Below are 23405 nucleotides of genomic sequence, written 5' to 3' on the forward strand. Positions count from 1 at the left end.
GCAGCAAGACCTCCCTACTTTTATATTCAATCCCCCTCGCGATGAAAGCCAGCATCCCATTCGCCTTCCTGACCACCTGCTGCACCTGCAAGCTGGGTTTTTGCGACTCATGCACGAGGACCCCGAGGTCCCTCTGCACCGTCGCCTGCTGCAGTTTTTCTCCACGTAAGTAATAATCCTTCCTACCATTATTCCTACCAAAGTGGACCACCTCGCACTTACCAACATTAAATTCCATTTGCCATTTCCTGGCCCATTCGCCCAGCCTATCTAGATCCTTCTGTAGACTCTCCCCACCCTCCGCACAATTTGCCTTTCCACCAATTTTGGTGTCATCAGCAAATTTCGACACCCTACACTCGGTTCCCTCGTCCAGATCATCTATATAAATGGTAAATAGCTGAGGCCCCAGCACCGACCCCTGGCGCACTCCACTAGTCACCATCCGCCAATCCGAATAGCACCCATTGGCCCCCACTCTCTGCCTCCTATTTGACATGATGTGGGTATGCCGGCGTTGGACTGGCGTAGGGAAGTCGTGTCTGACAAATATACTGGAGTTCTATGAGGATGTGTCTAGGGCAGTGGATAGAGGAGAGCCGGTGGATGTGGTCTTTCTGGATTTTCAGAAGGCGTTTGACAAGGTACCTCACAAGAGGTTATTGCAGAAGGTCAGGGGACATGGAGTTGGGGGTAGGGTGTTAGCATGGATAGAGGATTGGTTGTCAAATAGGAGGCAGAGAGTGGGGGTCAATGGGTGCTATTCGGATTGGCGGTTGGTGACTAGTGGGGTGCCCCAGGGGTCGGTGCTGGGGCCTCAGCTATTTACCATTTATATAGATGATCTGGAGGAGGGAACCGAGTGCAGGGTGTCGAAATTTGCTGATGACACCAAGATTGGGGGAAAGGCAAATTGTGCAGAGGGTGTGGAGAGTCTGCAGAAGGATCTAGATAGGCTGGGCGAATGGGCCAGGAAATGGCAAATGGAATTTAATGTTGGCAAGTGTGAGGTGGTCCACTTTGGTAGGAAGAATGGTAGGAAGGACTATTACTTACGTGGCGAAAAACTGCAGCAGGCGACGGTGCAGAGGGACCTCGGGGTCCTTGTGCATGAGTCGCAAAAACCCAGCTTGCAGGTGCAGCAGGTGGTCAGGAAGGCAAATGGGATGCTGGCCTTCATAGCGAGGGGGATTGAATATAAAAGTAGGGAGGTCTTGCTGCAGCTGTATAGGGCATTGGTGAGGCCGCAGCTGGAGTACTGTGTGCAGTTTTGGGCGCCGCACCTGCGCAAGGATATTTTGGCCCTGGAGGGAGTGCAGAGGAGGTTTACTAGGCTGATACCGGAGTTGAGGGGATTGAGCTATGAGGAGAGGCTGAATAAACTAGGCTTGTACTCGTTAGAGTTTAGAAGAATGAGGGGAGATCTCATTGAGACGTATAAGATGATGAATGGGATGGATAGGATAGAGGTGGAGAAACTCTTCCCGCTCAAAAAAGACAGTAGGACTAGGGGGCACAGCCTCAAGATAAAGGGGAGGCGGTTTAGAACGGAGTTGAGGAGGAACTTCTTCACTCAAAGGGTGGTGAATCTCTGGAATTCTCTGCCCGTTGAAGTGGTGGAGGCTGCCTCGCTAAATATTTTTAAGAAGCGGGTTGATGGGTTCTTGATAAGAGAGGGGATTAAGGGTTATGGGGAGAGGGCGGGAAAGTGGAACTGAGCCACAACAGATCAGCCATGATCTTATTGAATGGCGGGGCAGGCTCGAAGGGCTAGATGGCCTACTCCTGCTCCTATTTCTTATGTTCTTATGTTCTTATAAACACAGTAAAAAGTCTGACAACAGCAGGTTTTAGTCCAACCTATTTATTTGATAATATACTCACAAGCTTTCGAGGGGACTGCCTCTTCGTCAGGTGAATGGAGAGTTCTGACAACCAGTCCTCTATCCACGCTAACACCCTACCCCCAATTCCATGCCCCCTGACCTTCTGTAATAACCTCTTGTGAGGTACCTTGTCAAACGCCTTCTGAAAATCCAGGAAGACCACATCCACCGGCTCTCCTCTATCCACCGCCCTAGACACATCCTCATAGAACTCCAGTAAATTTGTCAGACACGACTTCCCTTTAAGGAAACCGTGCTGCGTCTGCTCTATCAAGCAGTTCCCCTCAAGATGCCTCGCTATTTCCTCCTTGATGATGGATTCTAACATTTTACCTACAACAGACGTTAAACTAACAGGTTGATGAACATTTGCAGGAAAGGCAGGTAAAAGAATAATGCCAGAAATGTAAGCGCATACTCACCAGGAGAGGAGGAACAGGCTAGATTATCTCTTGAAAGGAGGAGGTTTAGTGCTGACCTAACAGAGATCTTTCAAATTTGGAAAGGGCTTGATAAACGCAGATATAATGTTTCCACGTACGGGTAGAGTTTTAACCAAGCCATTTTCTCCCAAGTCAAGTTGCTGGTAATTTTATTTTTAAAAAGAGAGTGAGCAAAATGGCATGGTGGCACAGTGGTTAGCAATGCTGCCTCACAGTGCCAGGGACCTGGGTTCAAATCTAGTCTCAGGTCACTGTCTGTTTACACTTTCATAACGTGTCTGCGTGGGTTTCCTCCAGGTGCTCCAGTTTCCTCCCACAGTCCAAAGATGTGCGGGTTAGGTTGATTGGCCATGTTGAATTGACCCTAGGGTAAATGAAGCTTACAGGAATAGGGCCTGGGTGGGATTGTGCTCGGTACGGACTCAATGGGCCGAATGGCCTCCTTCTGCACTGTAGGAATTCTATGACATCCTTTTAACAAGCAAATCTCAAGTCATTTTATTGTTTGAATGTATTTGTGAATACACATTCTGTGGAATTCACACATTCTTCACTGTCATATTGTTAAAAGATCAAAAATGTAAACAAAACTGTGTTACAAAAATGAATATTTCATTGACTTTAAAACAATATTCTTTTTATTACAAAAAGGCTATTTGAAACTGATAAAAATTGAATACATAATGTAAACCACACTGTTACACGAAACTTCCAAATTCTACCAATTTGTTAAACAAAAGCCTTGGCAAATTCAACACAATCATTTTGCTCCCTTAAACATAACATGTTATTTCGCATTAACCCAATGACTGAAAAATACCATTAAAATTAAGAATCCCATTGTATCTGCTGGACATCGCTTGACTTTGCTTGAGTAACTGCTGCACTTAAGAAATATCAAATTGAATAATGTCTCGTCACAAAGTTGAAGGTGCCACAAAAGAGGTTAGTGTGCAAAATCAAAGCTTAAGGGACTGGAGCTAATATATTGGCATGGATCAAGAATTGGTTAGCAGACAGGTAACACAGTAGGAATAAATCAGTCTTTTTGGAGTAGAAGGCAGTAACTAGTGAGGTACCACAGGGGTCAGAGATTGGGTCCCATCTATTCACAATATATATCAACAATCTGGGTGTGAGAATCAAACAAAATCCCCAAGTTTGCTGATGACACAAAACTAGGTGGAATTGTGAGTGAAGAAGAAGAAGAGGCTTCATGACAATTTAGACAAGTTGAGTAAGTGGGCAAATGCATAATGTGGATAAGGGTGATGTTCTCCACTTCAGTAGAGAAAACAGAACAGCAGAGTATTATTCAAATGTTGACAGATTGGGATATGTTGATGGACAAAAGGTCCTACATGTCCTTGTACACCAGTGACTGAAAACAAGCATGCGGGTACAGCAAGCAGTTAGGAATCAAGACCAACATACCAGAAATTGGAGTTTGGTGTTGAGATAGAGGATCTGCCACCATCATACTGAACAGTGGAGCAGGCTGAATGGCCCACCCCCACACCTATTTTCTATGTTTCTACTGACTCTCCAAAAGCAAACATATGCACTGGGATCCACTGATATTGAAGCCAATACAATTCAAATTATCCACAAGATTAGGTCAAAAATGCCTTATCATCACTCTGGGTGTTTCCACATAGATCTTGCAAACAAAGAACCTTCACGTGATCTTCTTCACTGCTGTGTCGTAAAAAGTATGCAATTTGTGTGCTTTAGAAATAACCAACTCTGAAATAAACACTTGAAATGAAGGCAAGGCAATCAACTTTCTTCGTTCCACAGGTTTAGTAGACAGCAGCTCCCCTTGTAACCCAAGTTTCATCCCTTTTATAACCAAATCATACGACTTTTGGGTTTGGTTTAAGAGAGCAAAACATGAGATCAAAACATGTAGGCACAGTGCAATTATCAAACTGACCTCAGCATTTAGTACAGTTAGCACATGTAATACTAATACGTTTAACACTGTTAAGACTTTTCTTCTCTGTCCTGATGTGCCTCTCTCTCCTGTCCAACTCCTATTTCTCAGTCCCTCTCTCCACTCAGTCATTAAAGGTGTTGGAGCCTGCCATGGAAAGCTTTTCTGTTTGGGCTTCAGGGTGGGCAGTGCGTGTTTCCATGAACTGAGCAGAAACACTCATGAGCTTGAGTTGTCCCGTCCACATTCCACTGATGCTAATAATCAACCAGACAAATACCAATCAACAAACCTCTCCTCACACAAGGAGGTAATGGGGAGTCTGGCCAGTGGACGATCTCTGATTGACAAGTTACTTTGCCAACTACCTCTGTGGATCTGGCTGTCGAGTTTCCAAAGCAGACAATCTGACATGGCAAAAGCGCGGATCAGGCAGCTGAAAAAAACCTGTGCTGGATTACGTACATCATGGTTCCCTCCAACTATCGATCAAAAATACCATTTTGTTTAAGGAATATCACCAAGTCAATTCCCCTGCTCCCCTTTAGTCAAGGAAACAATGATAAAAGCAAATTACTGCAGGTGCAGGAATCTGAAACAAAAACAGAAAATGCTGGAAAACCTCAGCAGGTCTGACAGCACCTGTGAAGAGAACAGAACTAACATGTTGAGCCTGGATGACCATTTGTTAGTGTTCGAGTCAAAGTCACTAATCAACAATTCTACTTCTGTGAAAGAACCAAGCTAGAGATTATCAATTTAAAATATTCAAAGAAAAGTCAACTAGAGAAATCAGGAGAAATATCGATACTCAAAGTGACAAGAATGTGGAACTAGCTACCAGAGGGAGCAGCTCAAGCGAACAGTATGGATCAATTCAGGGGAAAGTCGAGAAGCACAAGGAAGCAGAATATCGTGTTATGCTGATAAAACAGGATGAGGAAAGGTGTGGTGGAGGGGCGTTTGACATGAAGCATAGTAATCAGCATGCACTGAAATTTGAGATACCAGCACTTGATACCAGATATAAAAATGCGTATAAAGGCAAAATACCACAAATGCTGGAATAAGGAACAAAAACAGAAACTGCTGGAAAATCTCAGCAGGTCAAACAGCATCTATGGATGTGGATTTCAGTCTGGATGACCCTCTGTCCCTTGGACTCGAACTGTTGGCTCTATTCTCTCTCCATCGATGCTGTCAGACCTGCTGAGATTTTCCAGCATTTTCTGTTTTCCTTGTGTATGATAAAAATATGTTTTCTTTACTGAATGAAACAGACTGGCTGTATATATTCAGTTTTGCCTGTTTGAGAGTTTAAAGGGTCCTTAAGTTGGCTTACATTATAGTACTGCAATGAAGTGACTGTGAAAATCCCCTTGTCACCACACTCTGGCACCTGTTTGGGTGCACCGAGGGAGAATTTAGCATGGCCGATACATCTAACCAGCACGTCTTTTGGACTGTGGGAGAAAACCGGGGAATGCGGAGGAAACCCACGCAGACTCGAGGAGAATGTGCAGACTCCACACAGACAGTGACCCAAGCTGGGAATTGAACCCAGGTCCCTGGCGCTGTGAGGCAGCAGTGCTGACCATTGTGCCACCATGCTGTCCTGATCTAGCTGTAAGAAGTCTTACAACAATAGGTTAAAGTCCAACAGGTTTATTTGGTAGTAAACACCATTGGCTTTTGGAGCACTTGCTGCTTCTGAGCAATAAGCGCTCTGAAAGCTACTGGCGTTTGCTACCAAATAAACCTGTTGGACTTTAACCTGGTGTTGTAAGACTTCTTACTGTGTTTACCCCAGTCCAACGCCGGCATCTCCACATCCTGATCTGTCTCTGGTATGGCTGGGACATGGGTCTGCTCAGAGAGCTAAGCCACAGCCAGTTGGCTCCGCGCGGCATTCTGGGAGTTGTAGTTGCCCGGTGACTTCAGCCTCCAGCTCCCAGGATGCAGCGCGCGGCTGGGGCAGTTGGTGGTTGTTGCGGGGCAGGGCGGAGATTCCTCTACGGGTAAACCCCTTCCAGGTAAATCCAACACCCACCCACCGTGTGCTCGAGCTAATGTCGCTTTCTTTCCCCTCTCAAACAAAAGCAGCCTAGTTGAGTGTACCTTTCCCACTGCCGAAGCAGCAATTCCTGATCCTGACCCTCTCCCTCCCGCGACGCCGCCATTTTGGAAAAGGGAACGTCTCCAAGGAGGGCGGTTTGTGCGCATGCGTCGCAACTCGTCATTTCCGGCAGGCGCCTGGCCGCACGTGAGGCCATGGCTTTGAACTTGAGGCGTTTACACGGCCAGCGGTTGCACCAGGGCAACGCAGCACCATTCAATGACCTCCTTCCCACCAGCTTTAGGTAGAGAATACTATTATATCTTACATTCTTATGGTTGCTGACGAAAACTAGTTTCAGAACCCAGACGAGGAGGAATTTCTTCAGCCCGTGGGTGGTGAACCAATGGAATTCATCGTGACGGAAGGTTGTGGAAGCCAAGTCGTTGAGTGGGGTGGGGTGGGGTGGGGTGGCACAGTCGTTAGCACTGTTGCTAGTGTCAGTGTTAAGGGACACCTGGATGGGTACATGAATAGAGAGGGGATAGAGGGATACGGACTGAGTAAGAGCAGCAGGGTTTTTCAGTTAGTTAGGGCATCATGATTGGTACAGGCTGATGGGCCTTTGCCTGTGCTGTACTTTTCTTGGTTGGACCCAGATTCAATTCTGGCCTTGGATGTCTGCCTGGAGTTTGCCTGTCTTCCCTGTGTGTTTGTGAGTTTTCTTTGGGTGCTCTGGTTTCCTCCCAGTCTTTTTATTTACCAAACAATTTACAAATACAAAAATATGTAATGCTTTCAAAATACCATCTCACAATAATCAATTATAAAGATAACACCCAATATAACACAGTATCAACAATAAACATGCCATTTTTAATACAATAGCATAACATACCACAGTAATAACAGCCAGTATGCATTGTGAATCTCCACAACCGGCCTTCCAGAAAATAATTCACAACAACTATAAACAATACTTTTCACTATATGCTAATACATGTGACAATATTAATAAATCAAAACAAAAACCAGCACGCTATAATATAAACAGTACTGACTGGGAGAAAACCAGAGTTTGTTATTGGTTAAAGGACAGCATTAGAAATATCCTCTCCACGTCCACTCTATGATGAGCAGATTAGGTTGATTGGCCATGGCATATCGCACATTAGCGTTCCAAAATGTATACCTTAATGGGGTTATGGATATAAGGCCTGAGTAAGATGCTCTATCAGAGAGTTGGTGCAGGCTCGATGGGCCAAATCGCCTCCTGCATTGTAGGATTCCAAGTCGTAGCTTCACTTCAGCACTGACTTGAAATATTGCCTCTATTCTGTTTCCACAGATGCGGCCAGACCTGCTGAGATATTCCAGCATTTTCTGTTTTTGCTTCTGATTCCAGCATCCGCAGTATTTTGCTTTTATATTTATGGCAGCTTTACTTGGCTGATAGCCGTTTAGCCTTAAGTAATTGGAAGCAGAACACGTGGCAAGTGTAGCAGGCATCTTAAAACTCTTCCACATGAGCCTCTATCACTTCACCTATCTGTTGTAGGTGAAGTGATAGAGATTAATATCTCGTGGTAAAAAGCAAATTTGTTTGAGTGCAGCCTTTTATTATCAAGCAATTCCTATGTTCTTTTGTCATTATGCTGTGTGTTCAGGCACCAACATAGAGATGAGCACATAATTCGAGATCCAGATTGAGCACAGGCTTATCTGCCCCTAGAGACTTTCACAGTGGAACACACTTTGAATTTAATTCCACAGTCCTTTTACAGTCAATGTGGGAATATTTGAGGCTAATTGGTCCTGCATGTGTCCACAAATCTAAGGATTAAATTATAAGGTAAGATGTTATAACCTAAGCCTTTATCACCTCGAATACAGAATGTTAAAGAGTAATTTTTGTTGAGATTTTTTAGGATTATGAAAAGTGTTGTTAGATCATTTTCTCTGCTGATTGGTGGCGGGGTGGGTGCACGGTGTTGTGGGAATCCAGGACCCATATACGTAACCTTAAAATCAGAGATTTTCTTCAGGCAAAGGATGGTAGAATTTTGAAACTCCATCCCACAAGAAGCATAGAATCCCTACAGTGCAGAAGGAGGCCTTTCAGACATCAGCACCAACAACAATCCCATCCAAGCCCTAACCTTATAACCTCATGTAATCCCCCTGACACTGAAGGGGAATCTCATTCAGACCAGTTCCCCGTAACCCCACTAATCCCCCTAACATACACATCTTGGGAAACTAAGGGGCAGTTTCCCATGGGCATCTACCTAAATCGCACATCTTTGGACTGTGGAGGAAACTGGAGCAGCTGAGGAAACCCATGCAGACATGGAGAGAACGTGCAAACTCCACACAGTGACACGAGGCCAGAATTGAACTCAGGTCCTTGGTGCTGTGACATAGCAGTGCTAACCACTGTGCCACCCAGTAGATGCTAATTCAATAAATAATTGTAAATCCAAGATGGGTAGGAGTTCTCTTAGCTAAGAGAATGGAGGAATTATGGAGTCAAAGCAGGGAGGCTTTGTTTAATGAAAGTTTCTCATGATCACATTGAATGTTGTACATACTCAAAAGATTGAATGGCTTCCTAATGTTCCTGTGGTCTGAAATTTTCTTCTTAAATCCCTAAACTTCAAAAGTATTCTTTGAACTTCAATCATCCCTTTCCTCAGCACTTCTCCATCGTTTGTCCTCGCGATGAGCTTGCAATTATTTGCCTTGTCAAGACGCTATATTAAAGTAAGTTGAATTCTGAGAAAATAGCAGGAAAGGTAAGTCTGTTGTAAAGGGAAAATAGTCAAGTTTGTTTTATTAGTGTCACATTAGCCTTACATTAACACTGCAATGAAGTTACTGTGAAAATCTCCCAGTCGCCCTTCCTCGGGTACACTGAGGAAGAATTTAGCATAGCTAATGCACCAAACCAGCACATCTTTCAGAGGAAACCAGAGCACCCAAAAGAAACCCACACAGACATGGGGAGCGCATGCAGAGCCCACACAGACAGTGACTCAAGCTGGGAATCAAACCTGGGACCCTGGCGCTGTGCGGCAACAGTGCTAACCACTGTGCCACCGTGCCATCATAGTATTAATAACTTGCAAGATTTCAAGATTTAAAAAGTCAGCCCGATAAAGAAGTAAACGCAGATATAGATCCTGAGTACAGTAGAAACTTTAAAATCTGAAATGGGTCGGGCACAGAGATTTGAAATGCAGTCTCATGTGTTTATGGTGCCATCTACTGTCTTTTTGCTGCCTTTCTGCAGTGATGTTTACCTTATGCCAGTGCAAAGTGAAAAGAAAATGGATATCCAAGGACAATAGGGGCTTATTGTACTATCTATTATTTACCCCGATTGTAATATATATGAATGATTTGGAAGAAAATGTAATTGGTTTGATTAGTAAGTTTGCGAACGACACAAAAGTTGATGGATTTGCGGATAGCAATGAGGACCATCAGAGAATATAGCAGGATATAGATCGGTTGGAGACTTGGACGGAAAGATGGCAGATGGGGTTTGATCCAGAGAAAGGTGAGGTAATACATTTTGGAAGGTCAAATGCAGATAGCAAATATACAGTCAATGGCAGAACCCTTAAGAGTATTGATAGGCAGAGGGATCTGGGTGTACAGGTACCAAGGTCACTGAAAGTGGCAACGCAAGTGGAGAAGGTAGTCAAGAAGGCACACGGCATGCTTGCCTTCACCGGCCAGGGCATTGAGTTTGAAAATTGGCAAGTCATGTTGCAGCTTTATAGAACTTCAGTTCTATAAGGCCACACTTGAAATATAGTGTTCAGTATTGGTTGCCACACTACCAGAAGGACATGGAGGCTTTGGAGAGGGTACTGAAAAGATTTACCAGGATGTTGCCTGGTATGGAGGGCATTAGCTATGAGGAGAGGTTGGAAAAACTTGGTTTGTTCTCACTGGAATGACAGAGGTTGAGGGGTGACCTGATAGAAGTCTACAAGATTATGAGAGGCATGGACAGAGTGGATAGCCAGAAGCTTTTTCCCAGGGTGGAAGAGCCAGTTACTAGGGGGCACAGGTTTAAGGTGTGAGGGGCAACATTTAAAGAATGAGGCAGGTTTTTTACACAGAGGGTGGTGGGTCCCTGGAACTCGCTGCTCAGGGAGGTAATGGAAGCAGATATGCTAGTGACTTTTAAGGGGTGTCTTGACAAATACATGAATAGGATGGGAATAAGAACATAAGAACGTAAGAAATAGGAGCAGGAGTAGGCCATCTGGCCCTTCGAGCCTGCCCCGCCATTCAGTAAGATCATGGCTGATCTGTCGTGGCTCAGTTCCACATTCCCGCCCTCTCCCCATAACCCTTAATCCCGGTCCCCAGAAAGGAAGGGGGTTTTAGTTAATCCAGGCAGGATGGTCCCTGCAGGCTTGGAGGGCCAAAGGGCCTGTTCCTGTGCTGTAATTTTTTTTGTTTGAAAGTGGCGGGGGACACTAACGTGCCACTAGAAAATATGTTTCAGTGTTTTAAATCAGGGTTTAAAAACGATATAGGGCATATGTCATAGAACTATGGAATGATACTGCACAGGAGACTGTTTAATCCATTATGCCTGGAGTTATCCAGTTAATTCCATTACACCGACCTTTCTCCATAACCTTGAAAAATTTCAATTCTCCTTTGAGTGTAATAATTAAATCCACTTTAACTACTCTTTTAGGCAATGTATCCCGGATATTAACAATGTGATATGGGCGAGGGAATCAAATGTAAAATTTCCAAGTTTGCTGATAACACAAAATTTGGTGGAAATGTAAGTGGTGAGGAGGATGCTGCCCAAGACCACAAGAAAGTGCAGAAGGTCGTGAATGTAGCCCAATCTATCATGCAAACCAGCTTTCCTTCCATTGACTTTGTCTACACTTCTCGCTGCCTCGACAAAGCAGCCAGCATAATTAAGGACCCCACACACCCTGGACGTTCTCTCTTCCACCTTCTTCCTTTGGGGAAAAGATACAAAAGTCTGAGACCACGTACCAACCGACTCAAGAACTGCTTTTTTGGACTTTTGGAATGGACTTACCTCGCACTAAGTTGATCTTTCTCTACACTCTGGTTATGACTAACGCTACATTCAGCAGTCTCTCGTATTCTTCTCTGAACGGTACGCTTTGTATAGCGTGCAAGAAACAGTAGTTTTCATTGTTTGCTAATACATGTGACAATAATAAATCAAATCAAAAATCAAGGTCACTTAGACAAGTTGAGTGAGTGGGCAAATACATGGCAGATATAATGTAATGTGGATCATGTGGGTGACACAGTGGTTAGCACTGCTGCATCACATTATACTGTACAGAAACACAGGGACCTGGGTTCGATTCCTGACTTGGGTCATTGTCTGTGTGGAGTTTGCACATTCTCCTGTGCTTGCGTGGGTTCCCTCCAGGTGTTCCAATTTTCTACCACAGTCCAAAAGATGTGCTGGTTAGACGCATTGGCCATGCTAAATTCTCTCTCGGTGTACCCGAACAGGTGCTGGAGTGGGGCAACTAAGGGATTTTCACAGCAATTGCAGTGTTAATGTAAGCCTACCCGTGACTAATGAAGTTTTTTAAGTGTAAAGCTATCCACTTGGGTGGGAAAAATAAAATGGCAGAGTGTAGACATACACTCATACAGGTCATATGTACACTGGGATGACGTGGATATGGATATGACATGTCAGCAGTGTGGGAGTTCTCCCCAGCACAGACAGACACATATGCAAGAGCTGCTAAAATTGTTGAAGAAACCTTTCTGATTGTTAATCCCTGTTATCAGTCTGTACAAGTGAACAACTTGTGCATCAGCGGTCTCCAACCTTTTAAAGCACAAGATCACTTTTAGCATCAAAAGGTCTACTCTTAAAAATTTGACTTTATTAAAATCTCCCAAAATGTACTTATGCATAACACTCAGCTATTCTCAGTGTGCAAGCACAGATGTCATACTATCTGTGAGTGCTGTGATGTCTGAGTTGTAGTTTGAGACGGCCAGTTTCATACAGTTCATCAGATGGGCATCTGTGAGATGAGTGTAATATTTGGATTTTCATCTGGGAGTAGCCATCTCACAGAGGTATGTGGAACCAAAGCAAGCCTTCACCTTGAGTGCACACAGTGACAGAAGAGGGGACTTCTCTTTGTTTACAAGTCCCAGATGTCTGTGTCCCTTGACCTAGCTTTCAGCGCTGTCATTTTGCATGGCGATTATTTCCATGTCAAGTCCACTGCTTGTTTCGAACACCTGCTGAAATTTTGCTATCAGTTCTCCAATGTCCACTTGAAAAGAAAGGATTTGAGGCAAACACAAAGATTTGTTCCATTTTGTCTTACTCCTGAAAGAATCTGTTGAATTCCTTTTCCGATTTGTTCAGGTAGTCAAAGAATTTGTTTGGATGGAACCTTTTTTGTTTGACCTGTTGTTGGATTTTCTCCAGATTTGGGAAGTGCTCAGTAATTTAGTTCTTTAACTGGGTGGACCACAGGTCCTGTTTCAACTTGAACACATGCACTGCACTGATAGTGTGTGACATGTCTCTGCCCCTCCCGTACAGTTCTGGTTTAACTCACTCAAATTTGCACTTGTGTAAGTAAGAAGTGCAAGTCTAGCAGCTACGCATTATCTGATAACTTGCTGTACACCTCATTTCTTGATTTAAGAAAAGTGACAGTTTCAGGAGGACATTCCCTCAACTTATCCATCTCATGGACAGTGGCACAGTGATTAGCACTGCTGCCTCAGTATTCCAGGGACCTGGGTCCAAATCTGGCCTTGGGTGATTGTGTGGAGCTTGCACATTCTCTCTGTGTCTACGTAGGTTTCTTCTGGATGCTCCGGTTTTTTTTCTCCCACAGTCCAAAGATGTGCAGGTTAAGTGAATTGGCCATGCTAAATTGCCCCTTACATAGAACATTACAGCGCAGTACAGGCCCTTCGGCCCTCAATGTTGTGCCGACCTGTGAAACCAATCCGAAGCCCATCTAACCTGCACTATTCCAAAATCATCCACAATAACCCAAGGGTGTCCCAAGGTGAGATGGTTAGCCATGGTAATTGTGCAGGGTTAGGGAGAGGGAGAGGGCTTGGGTAAGATTCTGTCAAGAGTCAGTGCAGACTTGATGGGCTGAATAGGCTGTCCTGCACTGTCGGAATTCTGTGATTTGGAGATATCTGCATGAAGGATTAGCTCACTGCAGATGGCATCAAGCTCATTGAATAATGATTTGAACAAGTAATCCTGAAGAACTCTGGCACAAATTGAGTTAATTTTGACAAGAACTGGCATTACTTGAGAAAAGTCTTACTCGCTTGTGCTTACTGGTGGATAACACAGTGGTAGTTGACAAAGGAAGGGAATTCAAGATCATTTCTGCAAAGCACAACAAAGCCTGCATTGACACCGCACCATCAGCTGTAATTGAAATCAGTTTATTGGATCAGAATGTTTTTCGCAGTCACATATCTTGTAAATTTGTAGTAGATGTTCTCACCTCTTGTCCTGTCTCTGAGTGGCAAAGGAGTGAGGAAGTCCTCCTTTGTTGTTGCATCTTTGAATAGCACATGAATGAAGACCATCAGCTGGAACGTACCTGTCATGTTTAAACTGCAGTGAGAAACATTCACAGGCTGATAAGTCTCACTCTATCCGAGTATGAGACACATACTCGGACAACAATTCCACCCTTCTGGCTACAGTTAAGCACCAAGCGGCATGCTCTTGATGGCTAAACAAGGTGTCAGCAACAACCATCATAGCCTCCTTGATAACTTTGCCATAGATGAACAGTTTCTTATGTTTTGCCAGCAGGTGGCTAATGCGAAAGACGCTTCTTTGCCAGCCTTGCCTTTAACCACAGGTTTTGAAGAGTGATTGTAGAGCTTATAACATTCCCTTTAACTCCCCAACTTCCTGTGTCCGTATGGCGCAGTTTAAAGGGAAATTTTCTTGAAATTTTAAATGCATTGTCTTGTAATGCCATTCCAAATGACCCCTTTTATTTAAGGCTACAATCTGCTGACAAATGAAACAAATGGTCTTCACTTTGACATTTGTGAACAGAAATTCACTTTCTCATTCCTGATGGAAATGGTAGGTTTTTGCCCTCTTGGATGTCCCTCGCTTGCTCACCGTTTTACCCAGCTTCGTCCATGTTTTGGCTCCTGCAGTTCAGTAGCCAATGAGCTGATTTACATGTCGTCATGGGAAGTCTGAGTCCCACTAATTTTTGACAGCTAATGACAATTGACTTTTCAAGACTCCAGGATCAACCTATCTATCATGATTGACTGTTTGGTGAACACGGTTCCACATGGTGTCCAGAGCTGGCTGAGATAGCACAGGTACTTTGTCACATTGACCCATTCATCTTCGATGAAAACGTTGTGGATAACTGGATCGTGTGTGAAAAAGAATGGCACATCTACTGTGGTGCTGGCTTCTCTGATAAATCAAAGAAGGTGCAAGTGTACCATAATGCTGGTGTACCTTTAAGAATTAAAAAAAATTGTTCTCTGCAGCTATAAGCAGCTTTGATTCTTTTCATGGTTGCCAGGTTGCCTGCAAGAAGTCCTTTTATTGCTGCTTAAGTGGGGTTTTGTTTATTCTTACTCGGGGTCTCAGATACTTTCTGGGAGTTATTTTAATGACCATGCATTGTGAGGAGAAAGATTGATTGACAAGTCAACATCAGGTGGTTCCTCCCCAGAAGAATCCAAGGACTCAATTCTGGTTATAGAGTCAGAAGCTGTCCTAATTATCAAGTGGCAGGCAGGTTTTTTCCTCTGTTTTCGTTCCTGGTATTGTAGATTCTGCTGGCTAGCTCTCCCTCTCTCTCCCTGGTGTTTTGGGAAGCTGTTCTGACTTCAGATTTGTTTGTGTGCATCAAGAGGGTTGCTAGATTTTGTAAGGCTGAGAAGTCAGAGTTTCAATTCTCCAACCAAGGGGCTAAGTTCCAGCATCACGTGAGCATTCATATTTTCTGTGCTAAACCTGTGGCAAGGCTCTTATATAACAAAGTTTGATTGGAACAGTTCATGTATTTATTAAGAGTTATACAGTATCATTGTTGTTTTTCTTTCTTGTTTATAATTGCTATATGTTAACCTTATTCTTAAATAAACTTTGTTTGATAAAAGCTCCCTAGTGGGTCAGTTGAATCATACCCGAAGTGAAACTTCTCATGCTTGCCTTAGCCAAATTCAAATTGCAGGTGGACTTCACGAAACACTTTGGAGTTTCTGACTTGAATTTTAACATAGACTGCTAAACCTAGCTGCAAGGCAGTCAAGAAATTTGACTCCTTAATCTTCCAAGGAGAGGAAGAGAAAGAGGACCTGAAGGTATTGTTTAAAGACATTCTAACAGATGTGCTCTAAGTTAATAAAGGCAAAATACCGCAGATGCTAGAATTGGAAACAAAAACAGAAAATGCTGTAAAATCTCATTTTCAGGACAGCATCAGTAGAGACAGAATAGAGCCAATGTTTCAAGTTTGGATTACATTTCATCAGAGTTCCTCTCAACTGCTCTATCTCTGACGAAGGCGCATCCAGACTCGAACTATTGGCTCTCTTCTCTCCCCACAGATGCTATCAGACCTGCTGAAATTTTCCAACGTTTTCTGTTTTTCTAACAGATATGCATGCTGGTGAAAAATATTATATTGGACTGACATGCACTTAACATGACTAACCAAAAACTCAAGTCCATTCAGTCTTATACCCCAACTTTAAAAATCCTTTCCAAAAAGAGTGCATTCAGCATCCTCACTAATTAACTTGTGTGAGATTGCATTTCCTGTAGAATCTGTAGTGATATGCATAAAGAGAGAAAAACAAGAAAAAAACTAACACTAGAATCTGCCATCAGCATCTACATGCTAAGAGGCAGAAAGAACTTAAGGTGGGAATCTGAAATTTTCATGGTGCAAAACATGCTTTGTGAGCTAATACTCACAGGACTGTGTGCTTTGCAACTAATAAACATAACAACTGTGACAAGTGGAATCACTTTGCTAAATACTGTAGGTCAATATCACAACAATCCTGTTTTTGCCACTAGCCCAGTGCTCCAGGGTTTGGAACGTGAACAGGGTGATTGAGCTGGAGTCCAATCAGAGAAACCAGAGCACTGAGCCTCTAACAGCATTGTACTGTGAGAGTGTCAACACCGTCACAGGGAAAGATGACATCTTCGCTACATTAAACAGCAATCTAAAACTCAAAATCAAGATCAGCATTGGAGCACAGTGCAATGTTTTATCCAAGCAAATTGATTTTCTCTACATCCTAGCTCTCTCCTCTATGAACAGTATGCTTTGTATAGCGCTCAAGAAACAGTATTTTTCATTGTGTGTTAATACATGTGACAATAATAAATCAAATCAAATCAAAATTTTCTGTGGCAAATAGACCCAAATGCTGCACCAGATTCTACCACCAAGGTAAATCCTGTGGCATTCGGTACACCTGTACAGAAGGTGTGGCTGCTCTGTATTGCTTGCAAGGTATCTTTCAGTTTAATGTAGTCGACCAACATGTAAAAATGAAATTAAGTCTCCACGACTGCATCTCATGATAGCTAAGGTAGCTTAGTCTAACTAGGCCCCACAAATGTTATAATGCAAAGATTTGTTTAACCGTGGCAACATGGGAAGTTACCTATCGTTTACCTTATGATATGGGATGTCTTGGTAACGCCCGCTATCTGCACCAAGAAGAGTTCCCCCTTGTGACAAAACAGAAAGTAATCAAGGAATTGAATCAATGACAAGACTGGGTGTCATAGCCCTTATAGATGAGACCACAGAATGGATTGGAGCGAATGGTACCAGTGGTAAAAAAGACATCGTCAGGATATGCATGGAACCAGTTCATCTGAACGAGGCATTGTTGAGACCCCATGAGGATGGTTGAATGGATTATAGCCACCATGCCCAATACTAAGATTCTTAGTATTCTGTGTAGTATTCTCAGATCGATAAGGAACTCCTTGCCCTCGTCTTTGCGCATCAGAAATTTCATGGTTTCATCTATGCCATCCTGCTAATGTTGAAACAGATCACCGGCCATTCATAACTATTTTCAAAAAGTCATTTCTTACCAAATCACAACTGCAGCACATGACGTCCAAGTTACAATTCTACAACCTCAGTGTTCTCTACAAACAAGTTAAGATCTGTACTTTGTGGATGCCCTCTCCAGAGCTTAACTTCTCACCACTGACCAGGCAAGTCATGAGGAGGACACTGATATCATGATGATTCAAGTACTGTTGTCCTGTAGAATTTATGAACTCAAAGCTGCCTGACGCTACTCAACCTGCAAGATGTGCCGACCTCTTCAGCACAGAGAATGTTCTCCGGATGTACCAGAACCATCATCCGTGTCACCAAGGCCCTCCTGCAACCAAGTGTGGAAGCAAATGTAGGTGTCACCCTAATGAAGTGGCAACAAAGAGGTAAAAGGTACTGCAACCACAATGCCTGCAAACTGCAATCTAGAACAAAACCAGTCAGGATCTAAACTAGACATGGTCACGACAAACTGGTGGCAGTACACAACCATGCTGCACAAACAAGCAGCTATGTGGTCACCTTGGACAGTGCTCTACATCAGAAACTGCTGTCACCTGGTGCAGGCACCTGAACCAGCACCACCAATCACCACTTCTATGCTTTAGTCCCTTGTTGTCAGTCTATACAATGCAGCAACGTCTACAGCAGAGTATTATTTAAAAAGTAATAGATTGGGAAATGTTGACATACAAAGGGACCTGGGTGACCTTGTATACCAGTCACTAAAAGCAGGCATGCAGGTACATAAAGCAGTTAAGAAGGCAAATGGTATGTTGGTCTTAATTGCAAGAGGACTTGCGTACTGGAGCAAGGATGTCTTACTACAGCTATGCAGGACCTTGATGAGACTACATCTGGATTACTGTGGGCAGTTTTGGTCTCCTTACCCAAGAACTGATATACTTGCCATAAAAGGAGAGCAGCAAAGATTCACCAGATTGATTTCTGGGATGGTGGGATTGTCATATGAGTAGAGATTGGGTCACCTAGGCCTGCATTCACTACAATTTAAAAGAAAGAAGGGATCACATTAAAACATATAAAATGTTGACAGAGCTGCACAGATTGGATACAGGGATAAGCATTCCTGGAGGTGGTGTCCAAGAACAAGGGGATCACAGTCTCAGGATAGGCCATTTAGGATTGAGATGAGGAGGGAGTTTTTCACTTAGAGGATGATGAACCTGTGGAAGTTTCCACTACATAAGGCTATGAAGACTAAGTCATTGGATATATTTAAGCAGGAAATAGATTTCTAGATTCTAAAGGCATCAAGGATTATGGGGAGAAAGCAGAAACATGACATTGAAATAGAAGATCAGCCATTATCATACTGAATGACATTCTCTCCTATTTTCTAAATTTCTACTTTGAGGAGAGACAACCTTTTAGGTACCTTCTCTATTTTTACGATCCATTCTCGTCACCGCCTTTTGCCTTATTGCTACATTGCATGGGTCTTCACCAGAGGAGTGGATGCTGCCAAAGTATGGGTGGCACACTGCTGCCTCACAGCGTGGGGACTCAGGTTCAGTTCTGGCCTTGGGTGACTGTATGAACTTTGCACATTCTCTCCGTGTTTGCATGGGTTTCCTCCAGGTGCTCTGGTCTCGCACATCCAAAGATGTGCAATTTATGTAGATTGGCCATGTTAAATTGCCCCTTAGTGACCCAAGATGTGTAGGTTAGAGGGATTATTGGGATAAATGCATGGGGGTTACAGGGATAGTGTGGGAGATGGGCCTGGTAAGATGTTCTGTTGGAGAGTCAATGCAGACACGATGGGTTGAATGACTTCTTACTGCATTATAGGGATTCTAAGTCAACTCATTTGGTACCTCAATCAAGTTCCCTGGCTTCATAAATTATATTTCAGTTCTTAATTGAACTCAAACTTCCTTTGACTATCCTTTTTGCTTTTTTTGTATTCCTAAGATTCTAGGCTCCCTTTTATGTTAATTAGTAATCTATTTTTATGCTCTCTTGGAATCACTCCACTTTTTATAAACCTGTATACTTGCTTTATTCACTGTAGTATAAATTTACATTTGTCATCAGCCTCCTTGTTGTCTCATTTGAACCTCTACATCTTGAGTAAATCAGGGAGCTCCAGTTTTAAAGGGCCTTCATTTCCCTCAAAGAACTGTCTATTCTGTCCTACTTCCATTATGAAGACATCCAGTTGTTTGCATTGCTTAGCAGTTTGTGAGTTTAATCACCTGGGCCTGATCACTTTTCAATTCTGAAGTGAGCTTTCCTTACTGTTAAAGTATTTTCACACACTTTCATTCTTCATGTTTTTCAATAACTTCTAAACCTCAATATATTCCAGTTCTCCCATTTCATTCTGCTGGAACAAGATCCAACATTCTTTCCTGGTTGAGCTGGAAGCACACAGATGAAGCAAGTTCTTGCATACATTTCAGCAATTCCTTTCTCTCTTTACCCTTGACACTGTTATCCTAGTCTGTACTAGGACAATTTGATTTCCCCAGGATGATTTGTATCTTTGTAACTTGTTTTCAATCTCCTCCTCACTGTTTGGTGGCCAGAGAATACACCCAATAATGTAATAGCTCTTCTTCTTCTTTAATTCCAATCAAATAAACTCCATTTTTAGCCTCTCAACTACAACAACGCTCCCTGATGCTTTAATAGGCTCTTTTCTTCCATATCTATCCTAAGTAGAGGGTCAGTTCATTCCATTGGCTAGTGTGTGCCTCAGAATAATGCTAACAGCTTGGGTTTGATTTGTGTTTGAGCTGAGGTAGACTTAGGACCTGCCTCCACACCTTGCTTCCGAGGGTAAAAGAAAATCACCAATACTAAAACGTCAAACAAAAAGAGGTAAGGATGAAGTAGCTGCAAACAATGAGTGAGGGACTAGCCCCTGGGCACAGCACACACAAATAGAATGGAATCTATTTGATTGGTAAGGGATCAAATGTTATGGGGAAAAAGCGGGAGAAATGGATTGTGAAACTTATCAAGCATGAATAAAAACACCAGGAGAGAAAGCCTGTGAAAATAGTTTAACTGTGAGGAGGGCTAACTTTGGAATTGAAAAGTGACCAGGCCCAGGTGACTAAATTCACAAACTGGTAGGCAATGCAAACAACTGGAGGACTTCATAAGGAAGTAGGACAGAGTAGATTAATCTTTGATTTGATTTATTGTCACATATATTAGCATACAGTGAAAAGTATTTTTTTGCACTATACAAAGCATACCATTCATAGAGAAGGAAACGAGAGTATAGAATGTTGTGCTACAGTCATAGCTTGTGTTTGAGAAAGATCAATTTAATGCAAGGTAGATCCATTCAAAAGTCTGATGGCAGCAGGGAAGAAGCTGTTCTTGAGTCAGTTGGTACATTATCTCAGACTTTTGTATCTTTTTCTCGATGGAAGGTGGAAGACTGTATGTCCAGGGTGTATGGGGTCCTTGATTATGCTGGCATTTTTTCCGAGGCAGTGGGAAGTGTAGACAGAGTCAATGGATGGGAAGCTGGTTTGCATGATGGATTGTAGATTCTTGTGTCTTAGACAGAGCAGGAGCCATACCAAGCTGTGCTAAAATCAGAAAGAATGCTTTCTATGGTGCATCTGTAAAAGTTGGTGAGTGTTGTAGCTGACATGCCAAATTTTCTTAGTCTTCTGAGAAAGTAGCAGCATTGGTGGGCATTCTTAATTATAGTGTCGGCGTGGGGGGACAGGACAGGTCGTTGGTGATCTGGACACCTAAAAACTTGAAACTCTCAACCCTTTCTACTTCATTCCCGTTGATGCGGACAGGGGCATGTTCTCTTTTACTCTTCCTGAAGTCGATGACGATCTCCTTCGTTTTGTTGATATTGAGGGAGAGATTATTGTCACTGCACCAGTCACCAGTTCACCAAATTCTCTATCTCATTCCGGTGTTGTGTCTCGTCATTGTTTGAGATCTGTCCCACTACAGTGGTATTGTCAGCAAACTTGAAAATCGAATTGGAGGGGAATTTGGCCACACAATCATAGGTGTATAAGGAGTATAGTAGGGGGCTGAGAACAAAGCCTTGTGGGACACCGATGTGACACACTTTTTTGAGGGGGAATTGAAGGTCCTCTGAAACTAGAGCTCCCTGCTTTTCTCAAGATGCAGAGGTTAAAACGAAACTAAAAGGAGGCTGATGAAAATAGATTACCAATTAACATTGATGGCCTGAAATGGCATAATTCTGCTCCTATATTTTATTGACTTATTCTAAAGACCAACGAATATTTAAGTTCTCAATCCTTCTTTGAACCAGGTTTATTATTGTCATTGCACTTTGGCCCCTTTATTAAAACAAAAAAAAGAACAAAATCAGCTTGGGAAACAGGCCCTTTGGCCCAACGAGCCTGCGCCACCATCTCAACACCACCAGTCCACCTCTCTACCCACGACCCCTGTCTAATGTTTTATGGCCATCCAGATTGAGGGAAACTGATTAGGGGCAATTTATTCCTGCCAGTCAGCCTATCAGCACATCTTTGGGGTGTGGGAGGAAACCGGAGCACCCGGAGAAAACCCACGCAAGCACGGGGAGAATGCGCAAACTCCCACAGACACCAGCCCAAATCCATATGTCTGCACAGCAATCAGCGATAGTCACTGAGCTGTCGTCTTGCCCAGTATCTTGTCCAGTTTAGGCACACACTAACGACATGAAGCACTAGGCCAATCTCGAACAACCAAGAGCAGCCCCAGTACGACCCATCGCGTGTATGCCCCTCGTTGGACACGAGGTGGACCGACTCAAAACCTGTGAATGAAAAGGAAAAAAACATTATTATCATACTATACCCATTTACATTACCAGGGACGCCCCAGTGTTAATGAGCCTTATTTAAAAGGATCTCCTATATCCACCCATCTCCAACTCAGTCATGTGCCTGTCTAAGTTACTGTTAAAGGACTCTAGCGTGTTTGCCTCCACCACCTTGGCAGAGCATTCCATACCCCCACTATCCTCTGTGTGAAAAACCTCCCTCTAATATCTGTGTTGTACCTCTCCCCTCTCACCTTAAGTCCATGGCCCCTTGTCCTACGTGTCTCTGTTATAGGAAATAGCTTACCTCTGTTTACTCTATCTATACCCTTCATAATCTTATATACCTCTATTAGATCCCCCCTCAGTCGGCATCTTTCAAGGGAAGAGAGCCCCAATTTCTTCAATCTTTCCTCATTCCCCAGTCCTTCCATACCAGGCAACATCCTGGTAAACCTCCTCTGCACTCTCTCCAGAGTCTCCACGTCCTTCCGGTAGTAAGGCGACCAGAACTGGACGCAGTACTCCAAATGTGGCCTAACCAACGTTCTATACAACTGCAACATTAGACTCCAGCTCTTATATTCTATACCCCTTCCTATAAAGGCTAACATACCATAGGCTTTCTTCACCACACTTCCCACTTGCACTGCCACCTTCAAAGACTTGTGCACTTGCACCCCCAGGTCTCACTGCGATTCTATATTCCTTACGGGCTTACCCTTTATCATATAACTCTCCCCTACATTATTCCGGCCAAAATGCATCACCTCACATTTATCCGAATTAAATTCCATTTGCCCAATCAACCAGCCTATCAATATCCCGCTGTATTGCCAGACACTGCTCCTCACTGCCCGCCAATCCAGCCATCTTGGTGTCATCAGCAAATTTGCTGATCACACCACCTACTCCCTCTTCCAAATCATTTATATACACTACAAAGAGAAGAGGTTCCAGTACCGAGCCCTGCGGCACACCACTTGTGACAGACCTCCAGCTAGAAAAATACCCCTCCACTACTACTCTCTGACTCCTCTTTGCAAGCCAGTTCTCTACCCATCTAGATACCTGACCACATATCCCATGAGCTTTAATCTTCTGTACCAACCTACCACGAGGGACTTTGTCAAACGCCTTACTGAAATCCATATAGACGACATCAACGGCTC

At 43.4% G+C, this 23405-nt stretch overlaps 1 protein-coding gene and 1 long non-coding RNA gene across 5 annotated transcripts in view; one reads left to right on the forward strand and one right to left on the reverse strand.

The window, feature by feature from the left end:
• Positions 1-6454, reverse strand: part of LOC145356642 (endonuclease V-like) — a 121837-nt gene extending 115383 nt beyond the window's left edge. For all 3 annotated transcript variants that reach the window (XM_080209489.1, XM_080209488.1, XM_080209487.1), the window contains exon 1: positions 6384-6454. In XM_080209489.1, coding sequence (XP_080065615.1) covers positions 6384-6445 — 62 coding nt within the window. In that variant the 5' untranslated portion in view covers positions 6446-6454. The remainder of the gene's footprint in view (positions 1-6383) is intronic.
• LOC145356643 (uncharacterized) overlaps positions 6076-23405 on the forward strand; it is a 75708-nt gene continuing 58378 nt past the window's right edge. The window contains exon 1 of one of the 2 annotated variants that reach the window (XR_013889176.1): positions 6076-6298. This is a non-coding gene — a long non-coding RNA (uncharacterized LOC145356643). Of the gene's footprint in view, positions 6299-6917; positions 9085-23405 lie in introns of those variants that run through there. The other variant, XR_013889175.1, reaches the window with a different exon arrangement.

Source organism: Carcharhinus amblyrhynchos, chromosome 21, assembly GCF_965287045.1.
Source record: "Carcharhinus amblyrhynchos chromosome 21, sCarAmb.v2.hapA, whole genome shotgun sequence".
Taxonomy (NCBI): Eukaryota; Metazoa; Chordata; class Chondrichthyes; order Carcharhiniformes; family Carcharhinidae; genus Carcharhinus; species Carcharhinus amblyrhynchos.